Here is a 26,678-nt window from a genome sequence, read left to right as displayed (position 1 = left end):
CCTTCAGATCAATGTTCTGGAGATAAGGGCAGTGTATCTAGCCCTAAAGGCGTTCCAGCGGTGGCTGGAGGGCAGGCAGATCCGAATACAGTCGGACAACGCCACGGCGGTCGCGTACATCAACCACCAGGGCGGCACACGCAGTCGTCAAGCCTTCCAAGAAGTTCGGCGGATTCTGCTGTGGGCGGAAGCCACAGCCTCCACCATCTCCGCAGTTCACATCCCGGGCGTAGAAAACTGGGAAGCAGACTTTCTCAGTCGCCAGGGCATGGACGCAGGGGAATGGTCTCTTCACCCGGACGTGTTTCAAGAGATCTGTTGCCGCTGGGGAACGCCGGACGTCGACCTCATGGCGTCTCGGCACAACAACAAAGTCCCGGCATTCATGGCACGGTCTCAAGATCACAGAGCTCTGGCGGCGGACGCATTAGTTCAGGATTGGTCGCAGTTTCGACTGCCTTATGTATTTCCTCCTCTGGCACTGCTGCCCAGAGTGTTACGCAAGATCAGGTCCGACTGCCGCCGCGCCATCCTCGTCGCTCCAGACTGGCCGAGGAGGTCGTGGTACCCGGATCTGTGGCACCTCACGGTGGGTCAACCGTGGGCACTCCCAGACCGTCCAGACTTGCTGTCTCAAGGGCCATTTCTTTATCGTTCCTTATGGGAGACCCAAACCATGAGTGTTATAGCTTCTGCCTCCGGAGGACACACAAAGTGCTACACTAAAAGTGTAGCTCCTCCCTCCGAGCATATACACTCCCCGGATGACAAATCCAACCAGTTCAATGCTTTGTGTTCAGGAGGTCACACACACACATGCATCCTCTGATTTTTGATTTCAAAGATTTGGAAGAAAAGCGGGTTCTGGACTCCCGGCATGTCCCTTCTCACCCCACTATGTCGGCGGTGCTGTTAAGGTTGATTTCAGGGCTGGAGCCTTCACATGCCGCGCTCCTTCGCCATCCCTTGAGGCTCTGGCTTGAAGTGGGAGCCATCACGGTTCTCACTGCTTTGCAGGAGACCGGTCTCCATCCGCAGCCCTGTTCAGGATCCTGCCGGACGGAGCGATGACCCCCCAGGGACCTGGCACCTGCGTCTCAAGCTAAGTACTGAGACGTTATTACCACAGAAAGTGGTCTTTCTAGGGGTCCCTTGTACTTTATTTGTGGGGGAGAATGTGTTATATGTATGTTTTAACATTTCCGGCCGGTTCTCCAGTTTTCACTGGAGAACCGCGCCGATGGTGCCTGCACGCTGGCCGCATGTTTAAATCTAGGCCCCGGCTTCGCCTGAGGCCTAGTTTCGATTCTATGTCAGTCAGTGCAGTGAGACAGGGTGGCTCCGCCCACCGGCTGCTCAGCACAGGGAAGGGACACTCCTCACTGAGGAAAGATTCCCTCCCCTGTATGCCTCATTTGCCCTCCGTCCTGCTCTCAGAGTAGGCCCCGCCCCCTCTCCTCGCTGCGGACGCCATTTTCTCAGCGTTCTAGGGCACAGAGATCAATGTCTGCAAACACATTGTGACAAATGGGGGCCTGGGATAGAGCCCCCAGTTCTGGGGGATCTGGAGTGCACAGAGATGCCCCTATGTTAAACAGTCTGGCAAGCCACAACCTCCGGTTGTGCAGCTGCTTATACACTCTGTTTATATACTCTGCTGGGGTTTTTTTTCCGAAAAGCCCCCACTTCTGGGGAATCTGGAGGGCACAGAGATGTTATGTTAAATGGTCTGGCAAGCCACAACCTCTGGTTGTGCTGCTGCTTATATACTCTGTTTATATACTCTGCTGGGGGTCTTTCTGGACAGAGCCCCCACTTCTGCAGCATGTCTTATATCAGTGCAGGGCTGCAAGGCTGTTTTTTATTATGCACCGCATGTTGACTCGTACTGTCTGTACCGAGCACATAACCACATTGTGATGCCTGCTCTGACATAGTGGTGCCTCAGCCTGGAGGCTTATCCCCAGTGGTCCCTCCGGCTGCTCCGGCTCCGGGGTAGAATCCCTCTCTCCAGGGGACAGCTGTCCCGGACACTGCTGAGCATGCATCAGCCCCCTTCTCAGGGCGCTTCTGCTGCTACGGCTCGCTCAGCAAAGCTCACAGAGGATTCTTCATCTGGGAGCCCGTCCTCCTAAAATGGAGACACAGGGTCCCCTTTCCCTCCTCGCCCCGCGGCTCTGGTTCACGAGCTGACTCGCAGGACAAGGAGGATGCCTTACTGGGGGCTCGGACGCTCTCCATGTACCCCATTGATCTGTCCGAAAGTGACGCAGATGCTAATGATTTGATTGCGTCCATTATATTTGTACTGGACCTCAATCCGCCTGTATCAGGGGAGCACCCCTCTTTGGCAGAAAAGCATCAGTATACCTTGCCTAAGAGAACAAGGAGTGTGTTCCTTATCCACTCCAGCATTCAGGTCACTGTGACCAAGCCCAGAGCCTGTCCTGACAGACGCTTCCCAGAGCGTGGTTCTGATGACTGTTTCCCCCTTCCACCAGTGGTGGTCAAGGAGTGGGCTCATTCACCAAGGGTGGACCCTCCGGTGTCTAGACTTTCAGCCCGGACAGTTGTATCAGTGGCTGACTGCACCTCTCTGAGGATCCCACTGTCCGCCAGGTTGTCCTTCTGGCCAAATCTATATATGAGGCGGCAGGGGCCTCGTTCTCCCCATCTTTTGCAGCAGTGCGGGCTCTCAAAGCCATCTCTGCTTCTCGGGAAGAGATGCATTCCCTCACCAGGGCCTTTATGCCCGAATTGGTTGCCTTAACTTCCAGGCTTCAGTCTTTTCATCCTATAGCTGGAGACTGTCACCGCACTGCGGTGGCCTCGGCTACTTCCCTCGCTATCCGCAGGTTCCTGTGGCTTTGAGAGTGGAAGGCAGATGCTTCTTAAGAAGTTCCTTGCTGGACTCCCTTTTGCTGGGACCAGTCTATTCGGTGAACAACTGGATGAAATTATTAAGGAAGCTTTTGGCAGGAAGAGTACTTCCATGCCACAACCCAGGAAACCTTCCAGGGCAGGAACCAGTTGAGGTTTCGTTCCTTTCGTTTCCTCTAACTGGTCGTCCTCTAAGCCCTCGGCCTCGTCCACTAACTCAGCCAAGGTCCGTAAACCAACTGGCGCATGAAGCCGCGTCCTAAGTCGGCAGGAGCCGCTGCCACCAAGGCAGCCTCCTCTTGATTATCTGGCCGCGCCAGTAACGTCCTTGGTCGGTGGCAGGCTCTCCCTCTTGGGCGACGTGTGGTTTCAACACGTCTTCGATCGGTGGGTGTGGGTTACCATCTCCCACGGCTACAGAATAGAATTCTATTCAGCCGCCAAACAGATTTTTTCTGACAACTTCCCCCTGCTCCAAGGCCGCCGCCTTCTCACAGGCCGTGGCATTCTTGCAGGCCAATGGAGTAAGTGTACCAGTTCCCGACTGGGAACGGTTCTGAGATTTCTGTGCTTTCCGACCTGGATCTCAAGCTTCTCAACAAGCATGTTCAGGTGCGGCAATTTTGCATGGAATCTCTGCGATCAGTCAATGACCCAAGGAGATTTCTTAGCATCCATCGACATCAGAGATGTCTCTCTGCATGTGCCATTCGCAGTTTCACACCAGCGTTGGCTACGTTTTGTAATCGGAGAGGAACATTTCCAATTCGTGGCTCTCCCCTTTGGGTTAGCCACGGCCCCTCGTGTATTCACCAGTTGCGGTTCTGCTCCTCCAGGGGTTGGTAGTGATTCCTTACCTGGACGCCCTTCTAGTCAGGGCTTCTTCCAGTGCAGACTGTCAGCGGAGTGTCTCGCTCACTCTCGCCACGCTTGCAAGTCCACTCTGACCCCGACCCAGGAACTTACGTACCTAGGGATGCAATTCGAGACTCTGCTGGCACTTGTGAAGCTGCCCTTAGTCAAACAGCAGTCTCTTCATCTGGCGGTTCGCTCTCTGCTGAGGCTCCGCCGTCATTCCATCAGGCACCTCATGCAGGTGCTGGGTCAGATGGTGGCGTCAATAGAAGCGGTTCCCCTTGCCAGTTCCATCTGCGTCCCCTGCAGCTGGACATTTTCCGCTGTTGGGACAAGGGACTTCTTCCTTGCACAGGCTGGTGGCTCTGTCGCCACAGACCAGGAGCTCTCTTTAAGTGGTGGCTTCGGCCCCTCTCTCTGTACCAGGGACGCTCCTTTCTGGCCCTGTCATGGGTGATTCTCACCACGGATGCCAGTCTATCCGGCTGGGGAGCAGTGTTTCTCCACCACCGAGCACAGGGCACTTGGACTCCGTCCGAATCAGCCCTCTCGATCAATGTGCTGGAAATCAGGGCTGTAGTCCTAGGACTCGCAGCCGCCTAGCAATGTTGGAAGTTCAACATATCCTTCAGTGGACGGAGGACTCCAAGTCCACCATATCCGCAGTCCACATCCCAGGCGCAGAAAACTGGGAGGCAGATTATCTCAGCCGTCAAACCGTGGACAGCGGCGAGTGAGCCCTGCATCCGGCAGTGTTCCGGTCAATTTAGCAGGCGGGGCACTCCGGGAGTGGATCTAATGGCATCCCGGCACAACAACAAGGTCCCGGTTTACGTGGCTCGCTCCCACGATCCTCAGGCCTTGGCAGCGGACGCGCTGGTTCCAGATTGGTCCCAGTTCCGTCTGGCCTACGTGTTTCCCCCTCTAGCTCTCTTGCCCAGAGTCCTGCGCAAGATCAAAATGGAGGGCCGTCGGGGCGTACTCATCGCCCCAGGCCCAGGCGAGCTTGGTTCCCAGACCTGCTCCGTCTGTTCGTAGAGGTGCTGTGGCATCTCCCGGACCGGCCAGACGTTCTCTCAGAGGGTCCGTTTTCCACAACAATTCTGCGGCTCTCAGATTGACGGCGTGGCTCTTGAGCCCTGAATCCTTATGGCTTCAGGCATTCCTTCCGAGGTCATCTTCACTATGACTCAGGCTCGGAAGTCTTCCTCGGCCAGGTTTTACCTCAGGACTTGGAGAATTTTCCTGTCCTGGTGTCGTTCTTCCGGCCATGCTCCTTGGCCGTTTTTTCCTTGCCGACCATCCTGTCCTTTCTACAGTCCGGCCTGCAGCTAGGTCTGTCCCTCATTCCCTCAAGGGACAGGTCTCGGCTCTGTCAGCGGCGTATCGCCCGACTGGCCCAGGTGCGCACCTTCATGCAGGGCGCATCTCACATCATTCCGCCTTACCGGCGGTCTCTGGATCCCTGAGACCTTTCTTTGGTCCTCATGGCCTTACAGAAACCCCCCTTTGAGCCTCTTAGGGAGGTTTCGTTGTTTAGTCTTTCACAGAAAGTGGTTTTTCTGGTGGCCATAATTTCTCTCAGGAGAGTCTCTTATTTGACTGTGCTCTCTTCGGAGTCACCCTTTTTGGTTTTTTTCACCAAGACAAGGTGGTTCTCCATCCAACTCCGGGCCTTCTCCCTAAGGTGGTGTCTCCGTTCCACCTTAACCAGGACATTTCATTGTCTTCCCTTTTGTTCGGCCCCTGTGCATCGCTTTGAGAAAGCGTTGCATGCTTTAGATTTGGTGCGAACGCTCCGGATCTATGTGTCACGCACCGCTGTTTTTTTAGGCGGTGCACCTCTCTTTTTGTGCTGACCACAGGTCAGCGCAAGGGTCTCTCGACTTCTAAACCGACCCTAGCTCATTGGATTAGGTCGGCCATATCCGATGCCTACCTATGTTCTCAGATGCCTCCCCCGCCAGGGATTAAGGCGCACTCGACCAGAGCTGTCGGTGCCTCTTGGGCTACGGCTCAGCAGGTCTGTCAGGCTGCCACTTGGTCTAGTCTGCACACCCTTTCGAAGCACTACCAAGTGCATGCTTATGCTTCGGCAGATGCGAGCTTGGGCAGACGCATCCTTCGGACGGCTGTCGCCCATTTGTGAAGTTAGGTTTCGCCTACTTCTCAGTTTCTGTTTATTTCCCACCCATGGACTGCTTTGAGACGTCCCATGGTTTGGGTCTCCCATAAGGAACGATAAAGAAAAAGAGAATTTTGTTTACTTACCGTAAATTCTTTTTCTTATAGTTCCAACATGGGAGACCCAGCACCCTCCCTGTTGCCTGTTGGCAGCTTTCTTGTTCCGTGTGTTTTCACCGGCTGTTGTTGTAGACAGAAGTTCCGGTTATTCCGGGTTTTACTCTATCTCTACTTATGGGTGGATGTCCTCCTTCAGCTTTGGCACTAAACTGGTTGGATTTGTCATCCGGGGAGTGTATATGCTCGGAGGGAGGAGCTACACTTTTAGTGTAGTACTTTGAGTGTCCTCCGGAGGCAGAAGCTATACACCCATGGTTTGGGTCTCCCATGTCGGAACTATAAGAAAAAGAATTTACGGTAAGTAAATAAAATTCTCTTTTTTTCCATCTGAATTCTGCGGCCCTCAACCTGACTGTGTGGCCATTGAGTCCTGGCTCCTAGCGTCCTCAGGGTTATCTCAAGATGTCATTGCCACCATGAGACAGGCCAGGAAACCAACGTCCGCCAAGATCTATCACAGGGCTTGGAGGATCTTCTTATCCTGGTGCGCGGATCAGGGTTTTACCCCCTGGCCGTTTGCCTTACCCACTTTTCTTTCTTTCCTTCAATCCGGAATGGACAAGGGTTTGTCTCTCGGCTCTCTCAAGGGACAAGTATCGGCGCTTTCCGTGTTTTTTCAAAAGCGTCTAGCCAGGCTTCCGCAGGTCCGCACGTTCCTGCAGGGAGTTTGCCACATAGTCCCACCTTACAAGCATCCGCTGGAACCCTGGGATCTTAACAGGGTGCTAACGGCTCTTCAGAAACCACCTTTCGAGCCGATGCGAGATGTCTCTCTATCACGCCTTTCGCAGAAGGTGGCCTTCCTAGTGGCAGTCACATCACTTCGGAGAGTGTCTGAGCTAGCAGCGCTGTCATGCAAAGCCCCCTTCCTGGTGTTTCACCAGGATAAGGTGGTTCTGCGTCCGGTCCCGGAATTTCTCCCTAAGGTGGTATCCCCTTTTCATCTCAATCAGGATATCTCCTTACCTTCTTTTTGCCCTCATCCAGTTCACCAATGTGAAAAGGATTTGCACTTGTTAGATCTGGTGAGAGCACTCCGGCTCTACATTTCTCGCACGGCGCCCCTGCGCCGTTCTGATGCGCTCTTTGTCCTTGTCGCTGGCTAGCGTAAGGGGTCGCAGGCTTCCAAGTCAACCTTGGCTCGGTGGATCAAGGAACCGATTCTTGAAGCCTACCGTTCTTCTGGGCTTCCGATTCCTTCAGGGCTGAAAGCCCATTCTACCAGAGCCGTAGGTGCATCTTGGGCATTGCGGCACCAGGCTACGGCTCAGCAGGTGTGTCAGGCGGCTACCTGGTCGAGTCTGCACACTTTCACGAAACACTATCAGGTGCATGCCTATGCTTCGGCAGATGCCAGCCTAGGTAGGCGAGTCCTTCAGGCGGCGGTTGCCCACCTGTAAGAGGGGGCCGTTTTCGGCTCTTTTTATCGAGGTATTCTTTTACCCACCCAGGGACTGCTTTTGGACGTCCCAATTGTCTGGGTCTCCCAATGGAGCGACAAAGAAGGGAATTTTGTTTACTTACCGTAAATTCCTTTTCTTCTAGCTCCTATTGGGAGACCCAGCACCCGCCCCTGTTCCCTTCGGGCTATTGTTCTTTTGTGTACACGTTGTTCATGTTGAATTGTTCTTTTGGTTCATGGTTTCAGTTCTCCGAACATCCTTCGGATTGAATTTACCTTAGACCAATTTATAAGTTTCCTCCTTCCTGCTTTGGCACCAAAACTGATGGGCCCGTGATGCACGGGAGGGTGTATAGGCAGAGGGGAGGGGTTACACTTTTTAAAGTGTAATACTTTGTGTGGCCTCCGGAGGCAGAAGCTATACACCCAATTGTCTGGGTCTCCCAATAGGAGCTAGAAGAAAAGGAATTTACGGTAAGTAAACAAAATTCCCTTTTTTTGGATTATAAGACCCCCCTTTCTTCGGCGCTCCATTGGGAGACCCAGACGATTGGGGTGTATAGCACTGCCTCCGGAGGCCACACAAAGCAATTACACTAAAAAGTGCAAGGCCCCTCCCCTTCTGGCTATACACCCCCAGTGGGATCACTGGCTCACCAGTTTTCAAGCTTTGTGCGAAGGAGGCACACATCCATGCATAAGCTCCACTGTTCAGTCAGCAGTAGCTGCTGACTATATCGGATGGAAGAAAAGAGGGCCCATACTAGGGCCCCCAGCATGCTCCCTTCTCACCCCACTTGCGGTTTGTAAGGTTGAGGTACCTATTGCTGGTACGGAGGCTGGAGCCCACATGCTGTTTTCCTTCCCCATCCCCCTGAGGGGCTCTGAGGAAGTGGGATCTTTCCGGCCACCAAGCCCTGAGGCCGGGCTCCATCCACAGACCCATAGAACCTGCTGGATGTGGAGCGGGAGTGCCGTTCAGGGACAAGGCCCTGCAACTTTCAGGTACTCTGTGTCCCCGTATGGCAGGCCACGCACACTCCAGGCTTGCTGGGTGTGCTAGTGCGCCGGGGACTGTAGCGCTGTGCGCTGGGCTTATAGTCCCTGCAGATTACTGGGGGACTTTACGTGTGGGGACCGCCGCGCCGACCGCCCCTGGAGCGGCGGCGCAGCTGCGACTTGTAGTGCGCCGGGGACGCGCCGACCGCGCTTTTACGGCGGCGGCGCTTCTAACTTTAGTCCCCGGCTTTTGCGGCCTAGCGCCGCTTCGTTCCCGCCCCCACCCTGTCACTCAGGGACAGGGAGAGACGCTGTTCTATAGCAGCGCCGAGGGCTGGAGCCTTATTTGCATTCTCCAGCCCCCTTTACTAGACACAGTGGGCGCCGGGTTCCCGCTCTTGTCTCGGGCACGCCCTCGGCCCGCCCCTCTCCTCTGGACGCCGGCAGCCATTCCGGCACGCAGAGCGGGAAAACGGAGACACTGAGCTACCAGCACAGGATTCCGGCGCCACACACCCGCTTTTGTGCGGGCGGTAAGCGGCAACTAAAGTGCTGACCCACTAATGCCGAAGTGTCCGGTTGTACTTTTGTACGGTCGATATTCAGGATGCAGACCTAGAAACAGCAGCAAAAGATCAGGGGTGCTAAAGCACAGACTCTATATGCTGCTTGTCTTGCATGTGCTGCAGTGTCATGTGTCCTTTATGCTTGTATGCTTTACATTGCACTGTAAGGGCTATTCTTGGCTGTCTACCCGCCTAGATGGCTAGACAGCGGCAGCAAACAGCAATGGTGCTAAGGCACAAGTTTTCAATGCTGCTTGGATTGCATGTACTGCAGAGTTTATTTTCATGCTTGTACATTCACTGCATGTCGCTATTCTTGGCTAATGCTCCTTGATGACTAGACAACAGCAGCAGAAAAGCAAGGGTGCTAAGGCACAAGCTTTCAATGCTGCTTGGATTGCATGTGCTGCAGTGGTTATTTTCATGCTTGTATGCTATACATTCACTGTATGTCGCTTTTCCTGGCTAATGCTCCTGAATAACTAGACAACGGCAGCAGAAAAGCAAAGGTGCCAAGGCACAGGCTTTCTATGCTCCTTGTACTGCATGTGCTGAAGTGTTTATTGTACTTCATGCTTGTATGCTATACATTGCACTGTACGGTCGCTATTCTTGGCTAATGCTCCTAGATGGCTAGACAGCAACAGCAAAAAAAAAAGCATGGGTGCCAAGGCACAGGCTTTCTATGCTGCTTGTACTGCATGCGACTGTTCCAGGACCCCCAGTGTGTGCAATTACTCAACGGGGTCTCTGCTACAGGTGGCCAAAAGAACCACCTGTGATCCCTGTCCAGGGACAGGGACGGAGTTGCAGTTTCCGCTGATATATTGTCTGTGGCTATGACTAACATCTTACAGACTTTGCAGTCCAGACAGACCTTGGGCAATGTTGATTCAATGCCCCTGGCCACCCTGATTTCGAAACAAATCATGGCTCCAGGAGGGTCCCATGCATCCCAGGGTGCAGGCTCTGACACGGACGACAGTCCCAGACGGCCTAAGCGAGCTCCCTAAGAACGGCCCTCGACTTCATCACAGTACTCTCTGTATGATGAGGCAGACGTAGCTGTTCAGGACTCTGATCCTGAGACCGCTCTCAATCCGGATACACCGGATGGTGACGCTATAGTGAATAATCTTATAGCGTCCATCAATGGAAGGTTGGGTATTTCTCCCTCAACTCCTCCAGTGGAGGGGTCAGCTTCACAGCAGAAGAAATCCCTATTTCGGTATCTCAAGCGTATATTGAGTACTTTTCTGGTCACTCTGACTCCAGAGAAGCAGTCCAGGAACACCACGCTTATCCCGATAAGCGTTTCTCCAACCGTATTGAAGATACGCGTTGTCTCTTCCCCCCTGACGTGCTCAAGCGCTCCAAGGGTGGATCCCCCAATCTCCAGGCTTGCGGCTAGATCTATAGTTGCAGTGGAAGATGGGACTTCACTTAAAGATGCCATTGACAGACAGCCCTATCGGCGGGTCGGTTGCCCCGGGTGACAAAATAGGACGACTCCTTCCGTTCCGTTCTGGACCTTAAACTGCTCAACAAGCACGTGAAAACCAGGCGGTTCCGGATGGAATCCCTCCGCTCCGTCATTGCCTCAATGTCTCAAGGAGATTTCCTAGCATCAATAGACATCAGGATGCTTATCTCCACGTGCCGATTGCTCCAGAGCACCGGCGTTTGCTACGATTCGTTATTGAAGACGAGCATCTTCGGTTCGTAGCCCTACCCTTCGGTCTGGCGACAGCCCCACGGGTTTTCACCAAGTTCATGGCAGCAGTGGGACCACTCCCGCACTCTCAGGGTCACCCTGTGATCCCTTACTTAGACCATCTACTTGTCAAGGCACTCTTTTAAGAGGCATGCCAACACAGCCTGAACATGGCGCTGGAAACTTCCCAGAGTTTCGGGTGGGTCCTCAACTTTTCAAAGTTAAACCCAATCGCTGGCATATCTTAGCTTGGGGTTTCACACTCTCTCAGCGATGGTGAAGCTTCCACTGGACAAACAGCGGTCACTACAGACGGGGGTGCAGTCTCTCCTTCAAGGAGACACCTCATCCAGAGGCAGTCCCTTTCACGCAGTTTCATCTGCGTCCACTTCAATAGAACATTCTTCGCTAATGGGAGGGGAAGTCGATGTCCCTATACAGGAACGTCCCCCTTTCTCAGACGATCAAGGACTCTCTTCAGAGGAGTCCACTCTTCAGATCAATTGTCTGGAGCTCTGGGCAGTGCATATGGCCCTGCAAGACTTCCTGCAGTGGCTGGAAGGCAAACAGATCCGAATTCAGTCGGACAATCCACAGCGGTGGCATACATCAACCACCAAGGCGGACTACGCAGTCGGCGAGCCTCCCAGGAAGTCCGCCGGATTCTGCTAGGGGTGGAAGACAGAGCATACACCATACCCGCAGTTCACATCCCGGGCGTAGAAAACTGGGAAGCAGACTTCCTCAGTCACCAGGGCGTGGACGCAGGAGAATGGTCTCTGCACCCGGACGGGTTTCACGAATCGGCACAACAGCAAGGTCCCGGTTTTCATGACGATCAAAGAGCTCTGGCGACAGGCATCTCACGGTCGGTCAACCGTGGGCACTACCAGACCGGCCAGACTTACTGTCCCAAGGGCCGTTTTTCCATCTGAATTCTACGGCCCTGAACCTACTGTGTGGCCATTGCGTCCTAGATCCTAGTGTCCTCAGGATTATCCCACGGGGTCGTTGCCACCATGAGACAGGCTATGAAGCCCACGTCTGCTAAGATCTACCACGGAAGTGGAAGATTTTCTTTTACTGGTGCTCTGTACAAGGAGTGTCCCCCTGGCCATTGGCATTGCCTACTTTTCTTTCCTTCCTGCAATCTGGGTTGGAAAAGGGCTTGTCGCTCGGCTCCCTTAAAGGGCAAGTCTCGGCGCTATTGGTGTTTTTTTCAGAAGCGTCTAGCAAGACGTCCGCAGGTACGCACGTTCCTGCAGGGGGTTTGGTCATATCGTCCCCCCGTACGAGCGGCCGTTAGATCCATGGGATCTGAACAGGGTACTAGTTGCTCTCCAGAAGCCGCCTTTCGAGTCTCTGACGGATGTTTCACTCTCTCGACTATCACGGAAAGTGGCCTTTCTGGTAGCGATCACGTCTCTTCGGAGAGTGTCTGAGCTAGCAGCGCTGTCATCCAAGGCTCCCTTCCTGGTGGTCCACCAGGACAAGGTAGTGCTGCGCCCCATTCAGGAGTTTCTCCCTAAGGTAGTATCCTCGTTTCATATTAATCAGGATATCTCCTTACCTTCTTTTTGTCCTCATCCGGTTCACCGGTATGAAAAGGATTTACATTTGTTAGATCTGGTGAGAGCACTCAGAATCTACATTTCCCGCACGGCGCCCCTGCGCCGCTCTGATGCACTCTTTGTCCTTGTCGCTGGCCAGCGCAAGGGGTCGCAGGCTTCCAAAGCCACCCTGGCTCGATGGATCAAAGAACCAATTCTTGAAGCCTACCGTTCTGCTGGGCTTCCGGTTCCATCAGGGCTGAAGGCCCATTCTACCAGAGCCGTGGGTGCGTCCTGGGCATTACGACACCAGGCTACGGCTCAACAGGTGTGCCAGGCAGCTACCTGGTCGAGTCTGCACACTTTCACCAAACATTATCAGGTGCATACCTATGCTTCGGCGGACGCCAGCCTAGGTAGAAGAGTCCTGCAGGCGGCAGTTGCCTCCCCGTAGGGGAGGGCTGTCGTTGCAGCTCTAACATGAGGTATTTCTTTACCCACCCAGGGACAGCTTTTGGACGTCCCAATCGTCTGGGTCTCCCAATGGAGCGCCGAAGAAGAAGGGAATTTTGTTACTTACCGTAAATTCCTTTTCTTCTAGCTCCTATTGGGAGACCCAGCACCCGCCCTGTTGTCCTTCGAGATTTTTGGTGGTTTTTCGGGTACACATGTTGTTCATGTTGAATGGTTTTTCAGTTCTCCGACGTTACTTCGGAGTGAATTTGTTTAAACCAGTTATTGGCTTTCCTCCTTCTTGCTTTTGCACTAAAACTGGTGAGCCAGTGATCCCACTGGGGGTGTATAGCCAGAAGGGGAGGGGCCTTGCACTTTTTAGTGTAATTGCTTTGTGTGGCCTCCGGAGGCAGTGCTATACACCCCAATCGTCTGGGTCTCCCAATAGGAGCTAGAAGAAAAGGAATTTACGGTAAGTAACAAAATTCCCTTCTTTCCTCCCCAAAAATTGGAAGAAAAGTGAGGGGTGCGTCTTAGAATCCGAATATAGCTTGCCAGGGGGTGTGGAGAGGGGTAGCAAGAGGCAGGGGCAATGCTGCGCCGGCTGGGCTCGTTCTGGGGCTTTAGTGACTTAGAGACTGTGGGCAGTGAGGACTTCAAATAATGGCACCCAGAGTCGGCACGTGTGCAGATGGAGCTCTCTGCTCAAGATCTCGTCTACGCACGCGTCTCCTCCAGCCCATTGATCTCCTAGCAGTGGACTTGAGGAAAAGGTGACTGGAGGTGGCGCATGCGCAGATGAGATCTTGGCTTGTCATTGATCCGAGAGCTCAATCTGCGCACGGACTGACACGGGGCGCTATTTCTTTCAAGCCCTCACCGCCTGCAAGCGCAGCATTAGCACAGCTGCCACCGTTAACAGTTTCTGCCTCCTGTGACCCCCGCTCTACCACTGCTGCCGCCCCCCCTCTCTGGTAAGACACCACCGGATTATAAAACGGACCCCATTTTTTTGACCCTCTTCTTCTTTCTTTTTTTTTTTTCTTCTCTAAATTTGGGGTGCGTCTTCTAATCCGGTGCATTTTATAAATCGAAAAATACGGTATGTCCTTTCCCATTGTCGATGATGATGATGCTCTCTGTGTTCGCTTTGTATTCAGTGCTAACTTGCCTTATTCACGATGGGACATTTCATTTATGGATAACAATACACAATGCAGATTTCCAAGGAAAGATGTCCTAGACTTGTTTTGCATCGCTTAAAACAAAAAAAATAACTCAAATAGAGAATATAATGGGTCCTTAGTCATGTGATTTTTGACCCCGGCCCAAGTTCTAGTAATGCTACGACCTCTATAGTTTCAAAGGAGCCAAAAGCAACCCCAGAGCAACTAGTTGGGGGAACACTGATGTGTGTGTATATATATATATATATAGTCTGGCCTCTTCTGGATACATCTATTATAAACTTTGTTTGCTTCACAGGACAAAGGATTCGTGGTTGAGCTTCGTACAACATTTGAAGACTTTGTTATGGTTATCAGCTCTACAAAAAGAGCCACAACGTTAGATGCCGGAAATATCAAGCTTGCTTTTAATAGTGTAAGTTGCTTAGTATTTCTTTTTCGCTCCTAATTGGGAGACCCAGACAGTGGGTGTATAGCTACTGCCCTCTGGAGGCCGCACAAAGAACTACACTTAAAAGTGTAAGGCCCCTCCCCTTCTGGCTATACACCCTCCCGTAGGAGTACAGATTCCTCAGTTTTAGCTTTGTGCGCAAGGAGGTCAGACACGCACGCATAGCTCCATTGTTTTTAGTCAGCAGCAGCTGCTGACTATGTCGGATGGAAGAAAAGAGGGCCCATACAGGGCTCCCAGCATGCTCCCTTCTCACCCCACTGTATGTCGGAGGTGTTTGTAAGGTTGAGGTACCCATTGCGGGTACGGCGGCAGGAGCCCACATGCTGATTCCTTCCCCATCCCTTTTTACAGGGCTCTGGGTGAAGTGGGATTTACTGGTCTCCAGGCACTGAGACCGTGCTCCATCTACAGCCCCTGGAGAAGATGCTGGATGGAGCGGAGTACATCAGGGACATGGCCCTGCTTCCTCAAGGTACTCTGTGTCCCCGTGCATTTGGCGCTCACACCGCAGCATGCTGGGTGTTGTAGTGCGCCGGGGGACATCAGCGCTACGGCGCTTGTGCCATGGCCTCATTCAGCTTCGCTGAAGCAGGCACACTTATAGGAATCGGTCGCCCCGGCCGCTGGTACTGCGGCGCGGCTGGCACTTGTGGTGCGCCGGGGACTTCAGCGCGGCCCGCGCTTTTACGGCGGCCGCGCTGATAACTCGAGTCCCCGGCTTTTGCGGCCTGCTTCCGTTCGTTCCCGCCCCCGGACCTGCCAGTCAGGAGAGGGGCGGGACGCTGGCCACGTCTAGGAATCGGTCACGCCGGCCGCTGGGACTGCGGCGCGGCTGGCACTTGTGGTGCGCCGGGGACTTCAGCGCGGCCCGCGCTTTTACGGCGGCCGCGCTGATAACTCGAGTCCCCGGCTTTTGCGGCCTGCTTCCGTTCGTTCCCGCCCCCAGACCTGCCAGTCAGGAGAGGGGCGGGACGCTGGCCAGTGCATCAGCGCCGAGGGCTGGAGTCGTTTTTACATACTCCAGCCCTCACAATCGGCACAGAGGGGACACTGTTTCCCGCACTTTTGTTTGGGAACTCCCACGGACCGCCCCTCTCCACAGACGCCGGCAGCCATTCCTGCTGACACGCTGAGCTGCAGAGGGGAGCCGGGGAGACCCAGACAAGGAATTCTGCAGCCTCTTACCCGCTATTCAGCGGGCGGTAAGCAGCCCTCAGGGCTCACCCCCTCTTGTGCCAGTAGTAATCTTAGTATTTTGTTCCTGCAAATACTTTGTATTGCATAGCGCTGGTCGCCCTTTGGCTATAGACTCTCTCACATTGCAGAGAGCCAGCACCATGTCGTCCGTAAAACGCAAGGGTGCCAAGGCACAGACATTATATGCTTCCTGCACCGCATGTGGGACTTTTCTACCGGCAGGCTCCACGGACCCCCATTGTGTGCAGTGCTCGGCCCCTGCGGCGCTTGCACAGTCGGGACCTCTGCTGGACGTGACCCAGGGTGTACCACCTGTGAATGCTGTCCAGGTGACAGGAACTGAGTTTGCAGCTTTTGCTGACAGAATGTCTCTCACTATGTCACAAATTCTTGACACATTGCGAGCTAGGCCTGTACTTCAGGCCACGGACACTGTGCAATCATTGCCCCCTGGTCCCCCTCAGCTCCAAGCTCCGGGACGGGCATATACACCTCAGGGTGAAGACTCTGACTCGGACGATGGCCCCGGGCAGCCTAAGCGGGCTCGCTATGACGGGCCTTCACATTCATCTCAATGGTCAGGATCCCAGCGAGATGAATCTATGGGTGATGAGGCGGACGTAACTGATCAGGATTCTGATCCTGGGACCGCTCTCAATCTAGATACACCAGATGGTGACGCCATAGTTAATGATCTTATATTTAACATCAATAAGATGTTAAATATTTCCCCACCAGCTCCTCTTGTGGAGGAGTCAGCTTCGCAGCACGAGAGAATCCATTTCAGATACCCTAAGCGTACTTTAAGCACTTTTCTGGACCACGCTGACTTTAGAGACGCAATCCAGAAACCCCACGCTTATCCTGAAAGGCGTTTTCCTAAACGGCTTAAAGATACACGCTATCCTTTTCCCCCTGAGGTGGTCAAGGGTTGGACCCAGTGTCCAAAAGTGGATCCTCCAATTTCCAGGCTTGCAGCTAGATCCTTGGTTGCAGTTGAAGATGGAGCGGCACTTAAAGATGCCACTGACAGGCAGATGGAGCTCTGGCTGAAATCCATCTATGAAGCGATTGGAGCGTCATTAGCGCCTTCTTTTGCAGCCGTATGGGCACTCCAAGCTATCTCAGCCGGGCTTGCGCGAGTTGACTCCGTCACACGTGCATTTGCCCCGCAGGTAGCACCATTGACCTCGCAAATGGCGGCATTCGCGTCGTACGCGATTAATGCTGTTCTTGACGCTACAAGCCGCACGGCAGTGGCGTCAGCCAACTCCGTTGTTTTGCGTAGGGCCCTGTGGTTGAGACATTGGAAAGCAGATTCTCATTCCAAGAAGTGCTTAACCAATTTGCCTTTTTCTCGTGACCGATTGTTTGGAGAGCGTTTGGATGAAATCATCAAACACTCCAAGGGTAAGGACTCATCCTTACCGCAACACAGACAAAACAGACCCCAACAGAGGAAGGGTCAGTCTGGTTATCGGTCCTTTCGAGGACCGGGCAGGTCCCAATTCGCCTCGTCAAAAAAGACTCAAAAAGACCAGAGACGCTCAGATTCTTGGAGGTCTCAGTCACGCCCAAAAAGGACAGCCGGAGGAACCGTTGCCAAGACGGCGTCCTCCTGACTTGCGGTCTCCGATTCCCACACCCGCGGTCGGTGGGAGGTTTTCCCACTTTGGCGACATCTGGCTGTCACACGTCAAAGACCGTTGGGTGAGGGATATTCTGTCTCACGGGTACAGGATAGAGTTCAGTTCTCGTCCGCCAACTCGTTTCTTCAGAACTTCTCCACCACCAGATCGAGCCGATGCTCTGTTGCAGGCGGTGGCCGCTCTAAAGGCGGAAGGAGTGGTGACCTCCGTCCCTCTTCAGGAACAAGGTCACAGTTTTTACTCCAATCTGTTTGTGGTCCCAAAAAAGGACGGATCGTATCGGCCCGTCCTGGATCTAAAGTTGCTCAACAGACACGTAAAAGTCAGGAGGTTCCGGATGGAATCCCTACGCTCCGTCATTGCCTCAATGTCTCAAGGAGATTTTCTAGCATCAATAGATATCAAAGATGCGTATCTCCACGTGCCGATCGCACCAGAGCATCAGCGTTTCCTACGCTTCGTCATACACGACGAACACCTGCAGTTCGTAGCGTTACCTTTCGGTCTGGCAACAGCCCCCCGGGTCTTCACCAAAGTCATGGCAGCAGTAGTAGCTGTTCTGCACTCGCAGGGTCACTCGGTCATCCCGTATCTAGACGACCTGCTTATAAAGGCACCCTCTCAAGAGGCATGCCAACACAGTCTGAAGGTGGCACTAGACACTCTCCAGAGTTTCGGGTGGATTATCAACTTTCCAAAGTCTCATCTAACCCCGACCCAATCTCTGACTTATCTTGGCATGGAGTTTAATACTCTCTCAGCGATAGTGATGCTTCCACTGGACAAGCAGTGCTCGCTACGGACTGGAGTGCAATCTCTCCTTCAGAGCCAGTCGCACTCACTGAGGCGCCTCATGCATTTCCTAGGAAAGATGGTAGCAGCAATGGAGGCAGTCCCGTTCGCGCAGTTTCATCTGCGCCCTCTACAATGGGACATTCTACGCCAATGGGACGGGAAATCGACGTCCCTCGACAGGACTGTCTCCCTCTCTCAGACTGCCAAGGACTCTCTGCGTTGGTGGCTTCTCCCCACCTCATTGTCACAGGGAAAGTCGTTCCTTCCCCCGTCCTGGGCAGTGGTCACGACGGATGCGAGCCTATCAGGGTGGGGAGCGGTGTATCTCCACCACAGGGCTCAGGGGATGTGGACTCTGGAAGAGTCCACCCTGCAGATCAATGTTCTGGAAATCAGAGCAATCTATCTTGCCCTGCGAGCCTTCCAACAATGGCTGGAAGGCAAGCAGATTCGGATTCAGTCGGACAATTCCACGGCGGTGGCGTACATCAACCACCAAGGGGGAACACGCAGTCGCCAAGCTTTTCAAGAAGTCCAACGGATTTTGGCGTGGGTGGAAAGCAGAGCGTCCACCATATCCGCAGTTCACATCCCAGGCGTGGAAAACTGGGAAGCAGACTTTCTCAGTCGCCAGGGCATGGACGCAGGAGAATGGTCCCTTCACCCGGACGTGTTTCAGCAGATCTGTTGCCGCTGGGGGACGCCGGACGTCGATCTGATGGCGTCACGGCACAACAACAAGGTCCCAGTTTTCATGGCACGGTCTCACGATCACCGAGCACTGGCGGCAGACGCCTTGGTTCAGGATTGGTCGCAATTCCGACTCCCCTATGTGTTCCCACCTCTAGCATTGTTACCCAGAGTTCTCCGGAAAATCAGTTCCGACTGCCATCGAGCCATACTCGTCGCTCCAGATTGGCCAAGAAGGTCGTGGTACCCGGATCTGTGGCATCTCACGGTAGGCCAACCGTGGACACTACCAGACCGTCCAGATTTGCTGTCTCAAGGGCCGTTTTTCCATCTGAATTCTGCGGCCCTGAACCTGACTGTGTGGCCATTGAGTCCTGGATCCTAGCGGCCTCAGGTTTATCTCATGAGGTTGTTGCCACAATGAGACAGGCTAGAAAACCATCCTCAGCTAAGATCTATCACAGAACGTGGAAGATATTCTTAGCGTGGTGCTTGGCTCAAGGGTTTTCTCCCTGGCCATTTGCATTGCCAATTTTTCTTTCCTTCCTGCAGTCTGGGTTGGAAAAAGGTTTGTCGCTTAGCTCTCTTAAGGGTCAAGTCTCCGCGCTATCCGTATTCTTTCAGAAGCGCTTGGCACGGCTTTCTAAAGTACGCACGTTTCTCCAAGGAGTTTGTCATATCGTTCCTCCTTACAGACGGCCATTGGAACCCTGGGATCTGAACAAGGTTCTCATTGCTCTCCAGAAGCCGCCTTTCGAGCCTTTGAAAGAGGTTCCCCTTTCTCGGCTTTCACAAAAGGTAGTTTTTCTTGTGGCGGTCACGTCTCTTCGAAGAGTGTCCGAGCTAGCGGCGTTATCTTGCAAATCTCCCTTCCTGGTGTTTCACCAAGACAAGGTAGTACTGCGTCCAATTCCAGAGTTTTCTCCCAAGGTGGTTTCTTCCTTTCATCTCAATCAGGATATCACTTTGCCATCTTTGTGTCCGCATCCAGTTCACCAATTTGAAAAGGGTTTACATCTGTTGGACCTGGTGAGAGCACTCAGGATTTACATTTCTCGCACGGCGGCTCTACGCCGTTCTGATGCGCTCTTTGTCCTAGTCGCTGGTCAGCATAAGGGATTGCAAGCTTCCAAATCCACCCTGGCGCGGTGGATCAAGGAACCAATTCTTCACACATACCGTTCTGCTGGGCTTCCGATTCCATCTGGACTGAAGGCCCATTCTACCAGAGCCGTGGGTGCGTCCTGGGCATTGCGGCATCAGGCTACGGCTCAGCAAGTGTGCCAAGCGGCTACCTGTCGAGTCTGCACACGTTTACCAAACACTATCAAGTGCATACCTACGCTTCGGCAGATGCCAGCCTAGGTAGACAGGTCCTTCAGGCGGCGGTGGCCCACCTGTAGGAAGAGGCTGTCTGACAGCCAGTTCATGTGGTATCTTTTTACCCACCCAGGGACTGCTTTTGGACGTCCCACTGTCTGGGTCTCCCAATTAGGAGCGAAAAAGAAGAAGGGAATTTTGTTTACTTACCGTAAATTCCTTTTCTTCTAGCTCCAATTGGGAGACCCAGCACCCGCCCTATTTGTTCTTAGGGTTTCGTTTTTTCGGGTGCACATGTTGTTCATGTTGTTTCTTAAGTTCTCCGATCGTGTTATCGGATTGAATTTGTTTTTGAAACTGTTATTGGCTTTCCTCCTTCTTGCTTTGGTACTAAAACTGAGGAATCTGTACTCCTACGGGAGGGTGTATAGCCAGAAGGGGAGGGGCCTTACACTTTTAAGTGTAGTTCTTTGTGCGGCCTCCAGAGGGCAGTAGCTATACACCCACTGTCTGGGTCTCCCAATTGGAGCTAGAAGAAAAGGAATTTACGGTAAGTAAACAAAATTCCCTTCTTTCTGTCGTTCTCAGTGTATATTGCGTGTTTTGTTTTTTTTTTTGTTTGTTTTTTTTAGCATGGAATTGTTGTTTAGGTGCTCTGATGTTATATCATTAACTTGTAGCTCTTAGAAAAAGCCGAGGCTCGAGAACGAGAGCGTGAAAAAGAGGAAGCTCGAAAAATGAAGAGAAAGGAATCCGCATTTAAGAGCATGCTAAAACAGGCTGCACCCCCTATTGAAGTAGACTCGATTTGGGAAGAGGTAGGTCTTTGTACAGAAGACATCTACATCATCCTGATACATTATTATTTTTTTTTTTTCTTAAATACAATTAAGTAACAAAAACAAACTCATAGGTTATAACCTAGATTTTGAGCCCCAATGGGGAAAGTGTTGCCAATGTATGTAAAGCGCTGTGGAATTAACAGTGCGATATAAATGAATAAATATTATTATTATTATTATTATTATTATTACAAGGAAACAAATACTGCCATTATGGCATATGGACAAGCGGGAGATCTGCTGCAGAAATTTCTGCAATTGACAACTTTTTTTTTTTTTTGAGTACCGTCATTCCGGATTCCTGCAAACTCTAATCAGACAAATGAAAAATTGCAGATATTCCTGCAACAGATCTGCCACATAGCCCTGTGTGTTGTTTCCTTTCAGGTACGGGACAGGTTTATTAAGGACATAGCGTTTGAAGACATCACACTGGAGTCTGAACGGAAAAGGATATTTAAAGACTTTGTGCATGCGCTTGAGGTATGTTGTACAGTATGGTTTGTCATCAGGGGGAAAAGATTAGATAATGGAATTATTTACTTGCTCATTGTGTGCAGCAGCCGGTGTGCTTGGATGTCCCCCATAAATGTAGATATATATGATTTAGGTTACGTCCTAACAAGCCTCGTAACGCCTTCTCTGCTCTTCTATCTACAGCATGAATGTCAGCATCATCATACGAAAAACAAGAAGCACTCCAAGAAGTCTAAGAAACACCACCGCAAGAGATCGCGGTCACGCTCGGTTGGTACTATTTAAATAAACTGCTCATTATACAGTATTACAGTATGTAGAGCTGTTTAGTTTATATATAAATATTGTGACTTTTTTTTAAGCTTTTACAGCCCCCCTTCCCCACTCTCACAGGTTTCCATATGCTTTATAGCTCATGTGACTGTGTACATAAGTCATGATGTGTTAAGCACTGTATTAATGAATATGGACATCTCCAAGGGAAGATTGCAGGGATTTTGTCCTAAGATAATTTTTTTTTACAATTGGGTTTAATTAATAATTTTTGCACCCTTTACTTTGTGTAGCTGCTCTTGTGTTACATCGCCTGTTGCTTTCTGCAGAAAGAAATTAATTGAGAACCCTGACAGTCACATAACTTGTGCGGAGTGTTTGTACCTCTCTTATTTGTCTTTTTTGTGCGTCTCTCAGCTGATTTATGACAACATCAAAGTTCAGCTCAACTCTGATGTGGTCAGCACAGAGGAGCCCAGAAGATCCAAATATTATCTTCTATTTCTGAACTTTCCTGTGCTGATTTATGACCACAGATCACATCACATGAGAGTTGAACTGAATATTCTGGTCAAAAATTAGCAGAGAAGAGCTCTATAAAAGACAGGGAAGCTCAGTGAGGGATTCTCCGTTAACTCCTTCACCAGCCACAAAAAGGAAAACTGTTTTGTAAAAGTCAAACGATGCAACATTTTTAATTAAACCAAATTGCAAAAAAATTATTTTTAGCCCAAAATACATGTTTTACAATAAGTCAAATACTGATTCCAATTTTTTAATAAATTCAATGTGCATGGCTATATCAATGTCTGTTTTATAATTCCCTCAATTCTGTGGTCACATTTTTGTCTTAGGTTTTTCCCCTCTACACTCAAGGTGTTTTTTTTTGGGTTTTTTTGTCTTCCCTTCCCTTTTTGTCTTCTCTTCCCTTCCCTTTTTGTCTTCCCTTCCCTTTTTGTCTTCCCTTCCCTTTTTGTCTTCCCTTCCCTTTTTGTCTTCCCTTCCCTTTTTGTCTTCCCTTCCCTTTTTGTCTTCCCTTCCCTTTTTGTCTTCCCTTCCCTTTTTGTCTTCCCTTCCCTTTTTGTCTTCCCTTCCCTTTTTGTCTTCCCTTCCCTTTTTGTCTTCCCTTCCCTTTTTGTCTTCCCTTCCCTTTTCTTTGTCGCTCCATTGGTAGACCCAGACAATTGGCCGAGGAGGTCGTGGTACTCGGATCTGTGGCATCTAACGGTGGGTCAACCGTGGGCACTACCAGACCGACCAGACTTGCTGTCTCAAGGGCCTTTTTTCCATCTGAATTCTGCGGCCCTCAACCTGACTGTGTGGCCATTGAGTCCTGGATCCTAGCGTCTACCTAGACTGGCATCCGCCGAAGCATAGGTATGCACCTGATAGTGTTTTGTGAAAGTGTGCAGACTCGACCAGGTAGCCGCCTGACACACCTGCTGAGCCGTAGCCTGGTGCCGCAATGCCCAGGACGCACCTACGGCTCTGGTAGAATGGGCTTTCAGCCCTGTAGGAACCGGAAGTCCAGACGAACGGTAGGCTTCAAGAATCGGTTCCTTGATCCACCGAGCCAGGGTTGACTTGGTAGCCTGCGACCCCTTACGCTGGCCAGCGATGAGGACAAAGAGCGCATCAGAACGGCGCAGGGGCGCCGTGCGAGAATGTAGAGTCTGAGTGCTCTCACGAGATCTAACAAGTGCAAATCCTTTTCACATTGGTGAACTGGATTAGGACAAAAAGAAGGTAAGGAGATATCCTGATTGAGATGAAAAGGGGATACCACCTTAGGGAGAAATTCCGGGACCGGACGCAGAACCACCTTATCCTGGTGAAACACCAGGAAGGGGGCTTTGCATGACAGCGCTGCTAGCTCAGACACTCTCCGAAGTGACGTGACTGCCACTAGGAAGACCACCTTCTGCGAAAGGCGTGAAAGAGAAACATCCCTCATCGGCTCGAAAGGTGGTTTCTGAAGGGCCGTTAGCACCCTGTTAAGATCCCAGGGTTCTAGCGGACGCTTGTAAGGTGGGACTATGTGGCAAACCCCCTGCAGGAACGTGCGGACCTGCGGAAGCCTGGCTAGACGCTTTTGAAAAAACACGGAAAGCGCCGATACTTGTCCCTTGAGAGAGCCGAGAGACAAACCCTTGTCCATTCCGGATTGAAGGAAAGACAGAAAAGTGGGCAAGGCAAACGGCCAGGGAGTAAAACCCTGATCAGAGCACCAGGATAAGAAGATCCTCCACGTCCTGTGGTAGATCTTGGCGGACGTCGGTTTCCTGGCCTGTCTCATAGTGGCAATGACCTCTTGAGATAACCCTGAGGACGCTAGGATCCAGGACTCAATGGCCACACAGTCAGGTTGACTGCCGCAGAATTCAGATGGAAAAAAGGCCCTTGACAGCAAGTCTGGTCGGTCTGGTAGTGCCCACGGTTGACCCACCGTTAGATGCCACAGATCCGGGTACCACGACCTCCTCGGCCAATTGTCTGGGTCTCCCAATAGGAGCTAGAAGAAAAGGAATTTACGGTAAGTAAACAAAATTCCCTTCTTTGTCTTCCCTTCCCTTTTTGTCTTCCCTTCCCTTTTTGTCTTCCCTTCCCTTTTTGTCTTCCCTTCCCTTTTTGTCTTCCCTTCCCTTTTTGTCTTCCCTTCCCTTTTTGTCTTCCCTTCCCTTTTCTTTATCGTTCCTTTGGGAGACCCAGACCATGGGTGTTTAGCTTCTGCCTCCGGAGGACACACAAAGTACTACACTTAAAAGTGTAGCTCCTCCCTCCGAGCTTATACACCCCCTGGTAGCCAGTCCTAGCCAGTTTATCGCTTTATGTTCAGGAGGTCATACATCCACACATGCATTCTCATCTGATTTGTTTGACTTTTGGAAAGAGTTTGAAGAAAAGCGGGTCCATGTCTGGACTCCCGGCATGTCCCTTCTCACCCCACTGTGTCGGCGGTGTTGTTAAGGTTGATTTCCAAGGCTGAAGCCTTACATGCCGCGCTCCTTCACCATCCCTCCTGGGCTCTGGCTTGAAGTGGGAGCCAGCACGGTCTCCATGCCTGGCAGGAGTCCGGTCTCCATCCACAGCCCCTTGAGGATTCTGTTGGACCGGAGTACTCATCCCCAGGGACATGGCCCTGCATCTCAGCAGCTAAGTACCTGAGACGTTTATGTTGGGGGTCCCGGTTCTTTATTGTATGGGGAGAGTATGCTGTTTGTGATTGTTTTTCACTTTTCCGGCGGGTTCTCCAGCTTTTGCCAGAGAACTGCGCTGATGGTGCCTGTTTGTCGGCCTCGCCGATTAAATTTAGGCCCCGGCTTCGCCGGAGGCCTAGTTTCGTTTTCCTGCCCTCGCATGTCACTCATGCAGAGGGACAGGTTCGGCTCCTCCCGGCGGCCGTTCTACACAGGGGAGGGACACTCCCCACTGCTGGGGCGTCCCTCCTTCCCTGCAGGTCTCTATAGCCCTCCAGTTCCCGCTCTTTTATAGGAACGCCCCATTTCTCAGGCAGAGTTCACTCTGCTCTGGGACATCCTGCATTCTGCATCTCTGCTGAGGTGCTGCGCACTGGGGGACCGGGCTTCGGGATCTGGAGGGCACACAACACCGCGCTCGGCGGTCTGGTAAGCCACAGCCGGTCTCCGGTTGTGGACCTCTGTATATTCTCCCTGGGGTTCATTCTCTGCAAAGCCCCCACTCCAGCAGCATGTCTCACACAAGGAGCAAGGCTCCAAAGCTTTATGGTGCATGCACTGCATGTAAGCTCCTGCTGCCTGAGCCGAGCATTTATCCACACTGTGATGGTTGCTCTAACTTGGCGGTGCCACAGCCTGGAGTCTCACCCCCAGTGGTCTCTCAGGCTGCTGCTGCTGCACCTGGCACTGAACCCCCGGCCTGGGTAGAGTCCTTTTCTAGGTCCATATCCCAGTCATTTGCTGAGTCCATGGGACTTTTGTCCAGGACTTTGATGAATATGCATCAGCCCCCCTCACAGGGTGCCTCTAATACTCTTGACAGAGGACTCCTATCCTCTGACCTCCGTCCATCAGAGCTCACGGAGGATTCATCATCTGATCCCAGACCCCGTCCTTCTAAGAGAAGGCGCAGGGTTTCCTCCCCCTCCCCATCCCACGGCTCTGCCTCAAGAGCTGACTCTCAAGATGAGGAGGATGCCCTCACTGGGGGCTCGGAGGCTATGTATCCCATCGATTTCTCTGAGGGTGACTCGGACCTTAGTGATTTGATTGCTTCTATTAATTCTGTGCTGGATCTCAATCCGCCAGTGTCAGAGGAGCAACTCTCTTTGGCAGAAAAACATCAGTTTACCTCGCCTAAGAGAGTGAAGAGTGTGTTCTTTAACCACTCCAGTTTTCAGACTGCTGTGACAAAACCCAGGGCCTGCCCTGACAAACGCTTTCCAAAGCGTGGTTCTGATGACCGGTTTCCATTTCCACCTGAGGTGGTCAAGGAGTGGTCTCACTCCCCAAAGGTAGACCCCCCGGTGTCTAGGCTCTCAGCCCGGACCGTTGTGTCGGTGGCTGACGGCACCTCACTTAAGGATTCCACTGACCGTCAGATTGACCTTCTGGCCAAATCTGTGTATGAAGCTGCGGGGGCCGCGTTTTCCCCGACTTTTGCAGCAGTGTGGGCTCTCAAAGCCATCTCTGCTTCTCTAGAGGAGATGCATTCCCTCACCAAGGAATCTATGCCTGAGATGGTTACCTTAACTGCTCAGGCTTCAGCTTTTTCATCTTATGCCATGTCTGCCATGCTAGAGGCTGCTCATCGCACTCCGGTGGCTTCAGCTAATTCTCTTGTTATCCGCAGGATTTTGTGGCTTCGAGAGTGGAAGGCAGATGCTTCTTCCAAGAAGTTTCTTGCTGGGCTCCCTTTTGCTGGTTCACGGCTGTTTGGTGAACAGCTGGATGAAATTATCAAAGAAGCTACTGGCGGGAAGAGTACTTCCATGCCACAAACCAAGACCAGGAAACCCGCCCAGGGTAGGAATCAATCGAGGTTTCGTTCCTTTCGTTCCTCCAACTGGTCATCCTCTAAGCCTTCCGCCTCG

At 52.1% G+C, this 26,678-nt stretch overlaps 1 protein-coding gene across 3 annotated transcripts in view; it reads left to right on the top strand.

Annotated features, from left to right (window-relative positions):
• Nucleotides 1-26,678, top strand: part of PRPF40A (pre-mRNA processing factor 40A) — a 149,393-nt gene that overhangs the window by 72,184 nt on the left and 50,531 nt on the right. For all 3 annotated transcript variants that reach the window (XM_075317223.1, XM_075317224.1, XM_075317222.1), the window contains exons 20-23: nt 14,209-14,325; nt 20,696-20,833; nt 21,245-21,340; nt 21,518-21,604. In XM_075317223.1, coding sequence (XP_075173338.1) covers nt 14,209-14,325; nt 20,696-20,833; nt 21,245-21,340; nt 21,518-21,604 — 438 coding nt within the window. The remainder of the gene's footprint in view (nt 1-14,208; nt 14,326-20,695; nt 20,834-21,244; nt 21,341-21,517; nt 21,605-26,678) is intronic.

This window comes from Anomaloglossus baeobatrachus, chromosome 7, assembly GCF_048569485.1.
Source record: "Anomaloglossus baeobatrachus isolate aAnoBae1 chromosome 7, aAnoBae1.hap1, whole genome shotgun sequence".
Classification (NCBI taxonomy): Eukaryota; Metazoa; Chordata; class Amphibia; order Anura; family Aromobatidae; genus Anomaloglossus; species Anomaloglossus baeobatrachus.
Note: the sequence above shows the minus strand (reverse complement) of the source record. Positions and strands in the feature narration are given on the sequence as shown.